Here is a 14,143-nt window from a genome sequence, read left to right on the forward strand (position 1 = left end):
GGCATGTTGAGTTCTAGCGAGGAAGAACGGGACACACTTGGGTCTGTTTCAAAAAACCTTGCTTTTTGGCTCGATTTCTATCTATGGCTGAAACATGGCTTCACAATTGACCCGGAAACGAAAAAGCAGTCCATGATTTGAATGAGACCGTCATCTTTAACTCCGGAGAATTTTAAGGCCATTCCATCCGCTGGTCAGATCAGGTCAGAGCTGGGCTATTTCTACTGGGACAGTCGAGCGGTTGTAATGAACCAACCTTAATCATGGAGCCTCTATAACGTGGACGATGCAATACAACAAAGTTGCGTGAGGAATTACGCAAGCAATGGCGTGGTAATCTCGCTAAAGTTGTTTTGTTTCACCAAGATAACGCCCCCGGGCACAACTCCAGTTGCGATATCTGTCATACATGAATTGGAACATCCTTCACATTCACTGGACCTAGAAGAAATCTACCAATTTCACTGGTTAGAGGGATATCTCAGGGGCTATAAACGTTAATGTTAGTTATTATGTAGTTGTATGCAGTAGTTGCCGTGGTACAAAATACAAAGTGTATAAACCTGAAGGTCTACGTCAAAAATAACATCATTTTGGAAAAAATCATTGCGTTACCACTCCTTATTACTATCAAACGTACACACCAATACGAACGAACTCGTATGTAAATTGGGAGCTTATCAGGAATAAAAAACTCCGAACACCGAAGACATTTTTAAATTTATCATGTTCTTTTATCTACGCTCACAGGCAATCTTTTTATCGCTACCATAATCCGGGAGATATCAACTTTCTTAATAATGTTTTTTTGATATTACGAAAAGGGAACTAATTAATTTATGTGAAGTCAATATTATTAAAAAAAATATATGACATCCTATATCTGTTTAAGTGATTCTCTTTGTCATCCTCTTTCATGGTATTTAAAAAAAAACGCATTGACAGAATTTCTATATAATAAACACATATTTTTAATTTCATGTAACTCGTTTGGGTATAAATACTGTTTCTTTTGAATTTGGAACACGTATATATTAGTTTAAAAACTACTTTAGATTTTATACCATTTCACATATATTTCGTGTTCATTACCAAATTACAATATGGAATGGGGTGTTAAAGAAAATAGGATTGCAGTGATCGCCTTGCACAAAGTGGGTATGGACACTTTAAAGTTACGTTCGTATATCGTACTATCAACAGATACAATGCCACTTCGGTTGTCGAAGACCAGAAAAGATCGGGGTGGCCACTTGTTTTTAGAACTAGACAGGCTGTTGATGCAGTTAAAGCCAGAATTCGTTGAAACATCATTAGGCAGCAATTATTTGCTATTAATAAGATTATTCCTATCTCGAGAAATGAAGATTTCCGCTAGGACACGGTCGCGTATTATAAAACAACAATCAATATTAACAATTAAGGAGAGTGAACCGTTCAAAGGCCTTCTGTCGCAATACAGAAAAGCACAGAAATGGCCTCTTAACCGATGAAAAATGTTCACGATAGAAGAACACTACAATAAGTAAAGTAATGAAGTATACGCTCACAGTTCAAAAGAAGCTGCTCCTGTGATTGAAAAGGTACAACGTGGTTATAATCCTGCATCAGTGATGATTTGGTTCAACAAACTATATTTTTGTATAAAAGGCCAAAGTGTATACAGTCTTGGATCCCGTTGCGAAAGCGCTCAGCAGTATACTTTTTAAAAATACATGGACTTTCCAGCAGGATTCTGCACCCTCACAAGGCACGAACTACCCAACCTGACTTGAAACCAACGTTTCGGACTTAAAAAATCTTTGGAGCAAGCAGTGGCGAAATTTCCCTTGGAAACAGCGCTTAAATCCATAGATTCGTGGCCAAACAGATTAAAGGCCTTTATAAAAGCCATTTCGAATAGATTTTTTTTATTCTTTGCTAAGATTTTAATAAATATTTAGGTATACATTTTAATAATATTACATTACTTTATTTTAAAAAAATGCATTTTCATTTGTAACAGAACTTATGGCTGGATTAGGTACATAAATTTTAGTCCAAATAAAGTGTTTTACAGTAACAAAAACTTCTTTGATTTGAAAGCATCGCTTGAATAAAAGGGGCAAGGGAACAAAGTCGTAAAGCACTATTACGCCTGTTTTAATTTTTGACTTCCTTGGGTTGGGATATACTATAACTGTTTTTTTTTTAATTTTTCCAAATCAAATTATTATTTTTAAAAAAACACTACGATATACCTACAGAAAATATTGTTTTAGACATTTGTCAAAATGTGCGGTACTGTGTTGTCCGTAATTATGTTTAAACTGTGAAACAATCGTAAAACGCTTTTGCCCTTCAGTCAAAGCAATAATTTTACTGTAATGTGTTACTGTGCTGTTATGTTCATTTGGTATTTTTAACTATTTAAATACATAACAATGCTTAAATTGAAAGAAAACCATTTTTTAACCGAATTAAAGTTATTTGTATTATTATACTTATAATTATTTACATAATTTTTCCGACGTTTCGCGTGATTTACAGCGTGCGTGGTGACGGTGACTGAAGACAAAGGTAATGTCAAAAAGAATCACAGCTGTAGAGAAAGTTGTATTATCTGTATTTATTTCCCCGGAGTTGATATCGAGTAAAAGATGGGCTGGAATACATAGGCTCAATCCGGTAAAACAGTGTTTTTTTTAAAATATATAGTACATAAAAAATATATATGCCTTAATGAGAAGGAAAATAACGAGTTTTGGAGTTTGATACCCTATAATGATAGCTTTATCCATTGTACCAAACATTGGTTGCGTGTGAATACGCAATAACCCTCAGTTCCACAACTGTAATAAACATTGTTTGCAGACCATAAATATTCACAAAGATTTTTTGGCTACATAAAATATCTACTAAACATTTAACTAAAACAATCACGAAGCTACTAAGTTACTAAGACAGTATATATTATTTTAAGTATATTTGTTTTTATATTAACCGCTTTTTCCCGAAGGGGTAGACAGATCACTTGCTACGGTTCTGACTTACGTCTCTCGCTTCATCAGCTTTCGTGACATTCACCATGCATGCTCGTGGGTTATGTGAACTTTTAACTTGTCATTTCTCTAGTACCTCCAGGATTTGGACATGTGAGGCCATGATGCCTTGTAAATCCTACCTGTAATCCGTTCTACAAATATATTTTAGCACGTTTAAGAGCACTCTATAAGAACCCACAACTGAGCCAAACGTTTTGAATATGTAAGTTTGTCTGTCTATCTGTCATAGATAAGTTCATAGACGGGGAAACTTTGCAGTTTCTTAGCTTGTACTTCTCAGACCAGGGAGAGAATATTAAATGAAAGTCAAAATGGTGGCGCGTTCGTCGATTCTGATTGGTCTGAATCTCTAGACTAACGAATGTGATTACGTTTGGTAAATGTGACCGAATGAAAAGAACATAATTTAGTAAACGAATGGAAAAATTTAATAGGGTTCTCGTACATGTTCGGTCAATCTGAGTGAACATAACACTTAAGTTTACTAGCCATCGTCGAATGACTATTAACTTTTATTACATTTTCAAAAGTTGGACGTTTCCGTAGCAATATAAACTTACATTCTCTTTCATTGTAGCAATTCTGTAAACCTAGATTTGCAAAGCATAGTTATAATTGCTTGTTTTCGACAATATTATATACGTAAAATACGGTAGCAATTGTATATAACTCGTTTTGTGCTTTTTTGTTTACAAAATAAGGACGAACACATGATATTACAAACAAATCCCTATAATATGTGGACACGACAAGCTTTTATAAATGATAAAGACAATTAAGTCCATAAAGACAATGTTGATACGCCATTATTATTTCGTTTTTGATACTTTAAATGATTTTAATAATCCATCCATCCATCCATCCATTTAAACAACTTACCAAACGCGTATCTCGCTTAGTCTCTATACTTGCATTTCCAGTGAAACAACTATTAAGAATAATGTGAAATTTAGATACCGGTACCTATTTTCTGGTACTTGATTACGTAGCGAAATAAAAACAGAAATGTACACCATAAAACATAAAAATATCATGAAAATACAAACGTTAATATTTTTTTACAAACACTAAGTTTCTCTCTTATATTTCAGAGGAGAAACAAAAAGAATCGGCGGAGCAGGGTGGTCCCTCAGAAGAAGCAGCTGCCACAAAAATCCAAGCGGTTTTCCGAGGGCACAAGACAAGAAAATCAATAAGTATGAAGGCAGTTGAGAAACCAGCCGAGAAGAGCCAGCAGGAACCGAGCAAGGCTGAACTGGAAGCCGAGTTTCGGGCTGATGATAAAGGTAGGTTTATATTGTTTAGCAAATTAGTTACTTTTTATTATTGTGTGACTTAAGGAAGCTGGTTCGAGGCAAATGCAACAAACGCAGTGTACCTCCCTTTGACTATATATATAATTTATGTAATGCAAGAAAAGCACTGTTGTACAACTCTAATCCCTGGGATCGTAGGTTCGATTCCCGTCTGTACCCCAAGAGACTTACTTTTTATGTTCGCATTTAAAATGTACCAACGGTGAAAGGAAACATAATGAAGAAACAGGCTTGGCTTGGACCTAAGGCATGTTTCGCGCACGGAGGCTGATCTACTTGGCTAATGACTTACAAACGATCATGAAACAGATACAACAATTTGAGGCACAGACATAAAAAAGGTTGTAGCGTCACAGATTTATTTATTTATTTAAAATAATGTGTTTTCTACAACAAAAAACACATCGGGATATTCATTAAAAAATTAAAAATGCTGAAACGATGTTACAGAACTACCAACTTAAAAGAATAATGTCAATGAAACTATAATATGTTTCGCCTTGGGAGGAAACTTAATTTAAAATCCACACCAATTCATAAATATTTTATACCTTGCTGAGCGATATCCCAGTTAACTTCATTCTTTCTTTAATTATATTATCCATGGATCAGGGGTAATGTTAGCATAACTTCAATTATAGATTAAATAGTAATTGTATCGGTTTCTGAAACCTTTTTAATAGCAAGGTTGTGTCTTAATAAACTCTTTATTTCATCTTCATTTTATTATTCGTTTCTTTTATTAGAATCGTTAAATTGTAGTTGGAACATTGTAGATGGACATTGGATGGAACAGTGTTTTATAAATAATTTCGTACTATTTTATCAAATCTATTGCACTATACTATAACAGTATCAGCCCCAATTCTAATACTAAATACATAAAAAAGGTTACGCAAAGACTTTCACTCTAGGGTAAAAAAGCTTATAAAAAGTGGCTTTATTTTTCGAATTTTCCGTTGTAAAATATTTTATTAATGTCCCCTTTACAGGGCTTCCGACGCGCACATAAATTATTCACTGGTCCAAGAAAATAAGGTTAAATCTACTTTGGTCAATATTAAACATGAAACTCTGCATTGCTACTAAATTATGCATCAGCTTGCCTTAAGTATAAAATATATACAAACTTTTACATGTCAACATATTTCATAGAAACATAGGGGCAACATTATCCAGCTCGAACCAACAAGTATATTTATTGAGTTGTTCGTTGTCCATAAAATAATATTGTATCGCTTGGTTAATAATAACATAAAATAAAAATAGCCTTTATTCGTGTACACTATGTTTTCACGAGTACTCGACCTCCAACGAGTGAAAGCCTCCCCCAAATTCTTCTTCTTCCTTAAGACAATTTTCCAATTTTTCCCTGCTATCTCATTTATCTCATCTTCCCAAGTTTTTGGTGGGCATCCTCTCTTTTTTTCTTGATTAATATCGGTAATTAATTATACATCTAAAGGACTAAAATGATAAAAGGACAAGAATCTAATTGAGTCTCTGCAACGGACATTGTTTAAGATTTAAAGTCAACCTAAAATCTCTTCTCTAAATAGCCTTCGAGGGAGAATCTAACTTCAAACAAAAGTTTTATAGCTGGATAAGCTCGTAAAAATCCAGTTACGTTCTAACAAACAGGAGTCATCATAGTACACGCAGACTAACTTTCTCGTGGAGCTCAGAGAGCACAATACACACTTGGAACTTGTAACGACGCCCAGAGGGTTAAAAATAGTTACAAACCAATCAACCAACAAAAGTTAGATAAGCTGCAGAGGCTATTGTGTTGTTGCTTCTAAACTAATGTCGTGAACAAACATTACATTGTTCGCATTTGAATAGCGCAGTAATTTAGTCTTGAATGAAAATGTCAAGAAATGGATCAATTATGTAGCTTTTGTACCACAGTAAACATCGTAATATATATTATATGTATGTATATATGTAATATATTTTTATTAGTCATATTATCAGTTCAACGTTGAAGGAGTTATGTGTTTTGTGATGGATCTTCCTTATGTGTTATGCCGGAAGCAATATTTTTTAGCAGGAAATTGTAGTTGTAGGTATAAAGGAAAAATATTATGATTTATGATTTTCTCATGTCGCAGGCGTTTCAGTAGCGAAAAATTATACGATAAGGAATATAAAGGACCACGTCTGCCACCACGGTAGCGCTACATTGCCAATTGACACCCGCTTAAAACGTTTCGAAACCTTGTCAAAATGAAAAAAAAAACAAAAAGGCAGACAATTTTTAAAGATTTTTTTATAGGACCGCAAAAAAATAGTTCGCCACCATCACAACGTTGCGTTATTAATAATAATTAATAAGTTTTTGTTAGTTAGTTTTTACTTTTTGTATCGATTTTTTACAATATTATGTTAAACATCGTTACACTGTTGTCGAAAACAGAAATTGGTTTCAAGACTTATAAACCATTAAAGCGTCTTTAAATTGAATTGTTTGAATCTAATCCATGGATTTAGAAACAATCAAACTTCTGTAAGATAAATTCTACTTATACCGAAGATTTAAAGAGATTTTCAAGCGATATTCAAAAACGTACATTATTTAACGCGACAGTTCTTCGCACAATTTTTTTGATCATTTCGACGGAAACATTCGTCAAACTATACGGGAACGTACGTTCAATTTCAAATTATCAAATGCCTACAATACAAAAGATTGTTAGTCCTATTCGATTACCTAAACTAGTTTATATTTTTCAGTGAAGCATATTCACAATGCTTTTTGCACATGCTTTTAACGGACTTGTTAAATAGTGATTTTATTATACGGGAAGGCTTCCCTACGGGGACAGGCTTGGGATGTATAGTCTTTACGGAAATAAAAACTGCGTGACGTGGCATTTCATTTATTCATAAAAAACCGCATTAATTGTATTAACGTCGAATAATATAGTTGACATAAAACAAAGGTAATTTTCCATTGCTGTCTACCACACATCTGGCTACCACAAATCTTGAGACGGTTCTCATAGGCACGAATTAAGAAAATTCCTGGATGTTGTGGTGGTTTGAGCAGATCTTTGCTAATAATAGTTCTGGGTTTATAACTTGTTTCTCTGTTCTGACACACTGTTTTTTTCTTTTTGTCTCGAAGGATTTGGTAACTCCTTAATTTTTTCTTGAAGCTGTGTTTTTATGTTTAATTTTATTTTCCAAAACCAAAAGTAAATAAGCCCGGTTGGACGAGACCTTAGCCTTGTGAGCTTCGCAAAAAATCACTTTTTTGGGAACAGTTCATGTATATGCTATTGTTTTGTTATATGAATGGTTGGTGAATTTATAATTTAAATGGAATTAAACATGAGTCCAATCCACTGGATTTCTATCACAATGGACATTTTACATTACAGAGAATCCTTCTTTAAATTTAAAATACAATTTACAGGAATATAGCTCTTATTGTTGATATGTAAATATCATTTTTCGTTGAAGCACTGTTGCCCCAGTTGTTTGTACTCCTACCGCATAACGGAATAAAATAAAATTTAAAATTTACAAAGGCTTTTGCAAGTTCAACTTGTATTTTACATTTGTACAGTTAAAATAAAATATTACAACACACGTTTTTGAATGTAAAATCTGCAGGAAAATGACATATTTAGTCAAAAGCGATGTTTAATAATTGATGCTTTTCCTGCGCGTAAATTTAAGCGGTTTACACGATTAATGGACAAGTTGATAAGACAGAAATAATACAAAACATTATATTATTGTTGTAATATTAATTAATGAGAGGCGCCTGCTACATCTCACTTCTTTGTGATCCAAGGATGCCAAGGCAAGTTAGTTTGAACAATTGAACAATTTAGTATTTTTAATTTTCCATCAAATTTCCGGGACATTTTGCTTGCGATTTACTTCTAAATAATAACAAATATTTGTTTTCTATTTACCTACATGAATTTGTATGATATACACAAAGTCTGATTTATATAATTATTTATTTGGTATTTATTTTCTTTCAGGCTTTTTAAGTCTTTTATATTTATTATCATTAGATTCTTAGCCGCTTGGCTGCATCTGGGGTAGTCAACACATAGAATTTATTAGAAATATGTTATTATAAATATCATATTTAACAAATTTATCGTTTCGTTATATACTGTTGTTTTCGTTAAATTAATAGTGAAATACAATTCGCTACAGCAATGTATCTTATTCCAAAGACAATGTTTGAGCACGGTACAGCTTGCAAGTCATAATTTATTCGTAGCCATCCATTGTAGTAGGATCGAGTTAGGAAATTCGTGAAACTACATTGTATAATAGAGGAAAACCAACTTCTCCAGGTATTTTATATTTGTACGTTATTTTTTTATATTCAGTAACTTCTATACCCGTAGGCGATACTTAATTTCGATACAGTTAATGTAGCAACCTTGATCCTAACGAACAAATTAAGATGTCTGGGTCGTTTTGGGAGTTACAGAGTAGGTTATAAGTAGCTAATATCAATCCTAATCAATATTAGAATTGGAAAACTATTTCTAAGTGAATATTATAATTATTAAGTTAAATACGATTTCTTTCAAAATCCACGTTGATGTCGGAAACTTGGTACAAAAATAAATTTTAACTTAGTATATAATGTAAGCCTTATTCGTATTCGGAAATTTAGATGATATGTTTGGACCTATAGCTAAGTTTCTTCATCTGACGTCTATGCAGAATACGAAATATCACCTCGACGCGGTTTTTTGTTCTAAACTCAGCGTTTTTAAGGCAGATTTTTCCACCAAGATGTGGAACCAACTACCCACTGAAGTACACTGAATTCGTCTTAGGGTCCTTCAATAAAAGAGCGTACCAGTTCTTAAAAAGCCGGCAACGCACTTGCGAGCCTTCTGGCAATATGTGTGTCCATGGGCGGCGGTATCACTTAACATTAGGTAATGAAAAGAAAAAAAATAAAACCTCCTTTGCTAAAAGCTCAATATAGTCAATTTAAATCTCTTTTGATTCAGTTTTCTTTCCAATGAATATACTATAAATTCCATTCGTGCAAAAAAGCCTCCCGAAGCAACTGTTATATCTCGTGAAAAGAACAACCCAGTTCAACAATTACGTTCTATATCGGGAAAATCAAGGATTCCTCAATACAATAGATTGTGTACTTTAAGGATCGATTTGAAGCTCCATTGTAAATACTTCGGGCACGAACCGCACTTCAAAACCCTCGATTCAAATGTATCGGAATCTCGAAAAATCAAAAGGCGGCTAAACATGTACCTGAATTACAATCTAGCCAATAATACATACATAATGATGGCTAATAAGTATTATATTGACTTAATTTTCTAGTGCATAAACTAAGGTAATTTTCATTAACAGTCTTAGTGTTCTATAATGTTTAGACACTATATACGTGTGTCCGAGACACTGCACTTGCACTTATATTAGTTACGCTAGTTATAGTACCTAAAAAGATTTAGTTCTCTTAAGGCGTCTCGTTCCTGTTGTATCAAGAAGTTAGACCGGGGAGGAACCGCATTCACATGGTTAGATTAATGTTTTTTATTATGGTCAAACGGTCAAACTTACAGACTTTATTATCCTGTACAAAATAGTAAAATAAACGAAAACAAAGCTTTTTATATTCAAACTAGCTGACCCGGCAAACGTCGTTTTGCCATGTACCGATATTATTTCCAAGGAAATATTATATAAACAATAGGGGTCGATCGTAAAGGGGTGACAGTTAAGGGTTGTATGTATTTTTGTATATTGTATCATAAAAAAATTTAAACAACAAAAAAATTTACTAAAGAATAAAAAATAAAATTTTGGGGTGGACAGCCCCTATCACTTAAGGGCTTGAAAAATAGATAGTAGGCGATTCCCAGAATTACTGAATATGTATAAAATAATTCATAAGCAGCGGTCGAGCCTTTTCGGAGGAGTATGGGAACAAACATTGTGACACGAGAATTTTATATAATTCTAGCTGCCCCCGCGAACTTCGTTTCTCCTTAATGTGGTTTTAGTTAGCCTTAATATCGTGACACGAAAGAATAATTTCACTGTATTATCGTCACTATAATTTAAATTTGATTTACTCTTCGGTCTAAGTAACACGTGGTTGGCTATGCTAACACCAAAAAATAAAAAGTAGAAATAATAGAATTTCACGGTATTTCGTTTACTACAAAATAAATTTAATTTATACTTTTGACTCAATAACACGTGGTAATCATGATATTGAATTGTAGCTTATATGACACGTTTTTCGATTTACCATAGCAGTGCCGTCTATTGATTACTTACTCAATCCAGTCGAAAAGTATCGACATCTCTTAGAGTCTTTTGGAGTTAACAGATAATTGTGACTGTCAATTAATTATAGACAAATAATTTGCAATAAAATAAAATTGTGACTATAATTAAAGATCTAAGCTATCCTATCTCTTAAGTTGGACCAGACTGCTCACGGTGTGCCAATTTAATTAAAAATTGGTTAAGTAGTTTAGGAGTCCATCGCGGACAAACATCGTGACAGGAGATTTATATATATTAAATAAGATATAGAGATTTAAGTGTGATCAGATCTGAAAATATTTCATTTTTGTACGTTCATAATTTTACTTTGAGAGTAGGGCGTTTTCATATCATTCACGAATTATTTTACCAGATACAGGGGAAAATTTACAGTTCCTTAGTGGATTTTCTCATCATAAAATCCGCCAACTGCAAAATGTAATGTGTCTCATGGTTCTTCTACGAACACTACAGTATAATAAAAAAATATATATACCAGACAAATATTATTGTGTTATTAGAATAGATTTAGAACTCCAATTCCAAGGCCGGCAACGCACTCGCGAGCCCTCTTGCATTGAGAACTCGATGGGCGGCGGTATCACTTAACAATAGGTGAGCCGTGTTCTAAAAAAGAAAAACAAAAGAAGGAACGTAATTATTAAATTTCTTGAATGAATACAATTTTTTATCGGAACTCTTATTTAAAATTACGTAAATTTATTTCTGATTTCAACCTCTATCCATTATTCAATTTTAATATTTTTTGCTCCCCTCATCATCATAGTAATATAAAGTTGCAAGAATACGGTGTAGCTCAGAATTTTCTATGAATTTGTCTTAGAAAACTCTAAAATAACGCAAGTTAGACAAAATGTCGCCAGGGGGAGTACGTTTCCAGCTTCCTCTTGGCAAAATATCAAAAATTTACTCAGTATTATGTTGTCAAAGACCGTCGAAGGCAGTTTTATGTAATTTATTATGTTTCTGCTTTGAAATTTGAATCATACTATATTCTCACGACTTCGTACTGAAATACAATTCATATTATGTTCAACTCATTGTTCAACGAATAACAAGTATAGGGACGTGTTTTGTATTGAAGATCCAATGTTTCTAACTGGGTTCATCCGTATTCAACTACCTATTGTAATTGCTGCCAGTCGTAGATTTTTAAATTGTTAGAAAAATACCTTCTATTAATTTCGATTTTATTCGTATACTTCTATGATATCAGTTTCTCAGAACTCCAACGCATTGTTTTCACATCATTTCTTTAGTTTATATTACGAATACCAGAATGATTTTTTTATATAGAACAAACTGGCGGGAGGATACCTGATATAAAGTGATACCATCATGGACACTCAATGCCAGAGGGCTCGCGAGTGCATTGCCGGCCTTTTAAGAAACTACTGGTAAAGCCTGGTACGTTCTTTTCGAGTCGAAAATGGAAGTCGAATTGGTTCTGAAAAACTTCGATAGGCAGATGGTTCCACATAGCGGTGGAGCGCAAAAACTCTCAGTTGTGGAACGACGGACGTCGAGGTGATACGGATACAATATCGTATTCAACCTCGACGTCTGCTGATGAAACTCAACTGCAGGTATTAATTCCAAATAGTGAAAGCCCGCCGCTTTGATACCATTAGATATTACGGCTTGCTAAGGGTAATTCAAAATTGATGTCTGTAGAAGTATGTATGAGAAATTTATTTATAGTGAAAAATATATAAGTGTATTATTTGGACGTCATATTAAGCCAAAAGGCCTCGGCTAGCTTTGTCCTTGTCACTCATCAGTACATACAAGTTTCGTATAAGACGCTTATTAAACTGTAATATTTGGTAGTTAATGTAATTAGCTTGGATGATTGGGTGCTTTGAATAATACACGATTTTAGTTTTATGATATATCAAGCACTAGCATTATTTAATTAGCATTTCATTAATTTCTTCTGTTACGTAAGTGTTTGTTAATATAGCAATCCATATTCTAATATTTAAGATATCCCTATGACAGACTGTACTGGTTAAAGAAGTTAGTGAAAAGATAAAATAGATCAATGGCGCTGCAACCTTTTTAGGTCTGGGCCTCAGATTTCTGTATCCATTTCATGACCATTTGTCAATCAATGATTGGCACGACACACGGCGTACTTTGTGAGTTTGGGCAAGCCACTTTTGTTACGATGTTTTCCTTCACTATTCGAGCAAATGTGAAATGCGTACATAGATTGGAGCACGGCCGGGGATCGAACCTACGACCTCAGGAATACGAGTTGCACGCTGAAGACTGACTAGGCTAGCAATACTCTATAATATATTAAATATTATTATATTTTACACATCCCTTGGATGTAATATACTGGTTTTTAAATATCTCATTCTAAAAAATTAAAATCATATCTCGTTACGATCTCCCCGAAAGTCCCGAATATACAATTTTTCACTGAAAAATGGCCTACGTGACCTGAATTTCATCAGAATTTCCTTCATTTTTCGCACAGAATTCACTGAATCAGTTTTAAAATTGCATTTGACTTAGCTCTCCTCGTTGTTAAGATATTGATGTCGTAATTTAGATGTAACCTGTGTTTTTAGAAGGAGGTGATAATGAATTAAAATTTAATTAATATATACTGTTTTCTGAGCAGTGTTGGCCTAGTGGCATCAGCGTATGGCATAAAACCTGAGGTCGTAGGTTAGATTCAAGGCTATGCACCCATAGACTTTCTATCTATGTGCGAAGTAAACAATCGCTCGAACAGTTAACGAAAACATCGTGAGAAAACCTGCTTGTCAAAGACCTAAAAACGTATGTCAGGCACAGGAGGCTAATCACCTACTTGCCTCATGATCATGAAACAGATACATAAATATGAGTTTTTTTTTATAAAACAGGGGGTAAACGGGCAGGAGGCTCACCTGATGTTTAGTGATACCGCCGCCCTTGGACACTTTCAATGGCAGAGGGCTCGCGAGTGCGTTGCCGGCCTTTTAAGAATTGATACCCAGGCCCAGAACTATAAAGGTTGTAGCGCCACTGATTTGTTTTATAATATATTAGGGCGTGCCCTGGAAACCTAACAAATCTCAACTCTATAGACGTCCGTAAAACGGTAGTACTGTGTATAACATAATATTTGTACACACATATAACCCATTTATTATCTAAAGAAAAGCTTATGAACGAGTTTACGGGGGTAACATTAAACGGTACCAAATGTTTTTTATTAAAAGAAAACAATTCTTATCATATTATCTATATGGGAATTTTATGTTACTTATTGTATATTTTGTGGAAGTAATAAACATGGATTTGATTATCATCATCATCATCAGACTCTTCATTTGGTCGCCCTGAACTGGCCTCTCTGAATCCACTGGGAATTAAATGTCCTTAAACCATGTCGCTCATGCCGGATTTAATTCAATTAATATTTTTTATTTGGTTGGTTGACGTTAATACAACACACTTAATGTAATGACG

The 14,143-nt window shown here is 33.9% G+C and overlaps 1 protein-coding gene across 1 annotated transcript in view; it reads left to right on the forward strand.

The window, feature by feature from the left end:
* Positions 1–14,143, forward strand: part of LOC123720564 (cilia- and flagella-associated protein 91) — an 86,930-nt gene that overhangs the window by 45,244 nt on the left and 27,543 nt on the right. Inside the window, exon 3 of the mRNA XM_045677229.1 lies at positions 4,136–4,330. Within this exon, the coding sequence (XP_045533185.1) occupies positions 4,136–4,330 (195 nt within the window). The remainder of the gene's footprint in view (positions 1–4,135; positions 4,331–14,143) is intronic.

Source organism: Pieris brassicae, chromosome 2 (assembly GCF_905147105.1).
Source record: "Pieris brassicae chromosome 2, ilPieBrab1.1, whole genome shotgun sequence".
NCBI lineage: Eukaryota > Metazoa > Arthropoda > Insecta > Lepidoptera > Pieridae > Pieris > Pieris brassicae.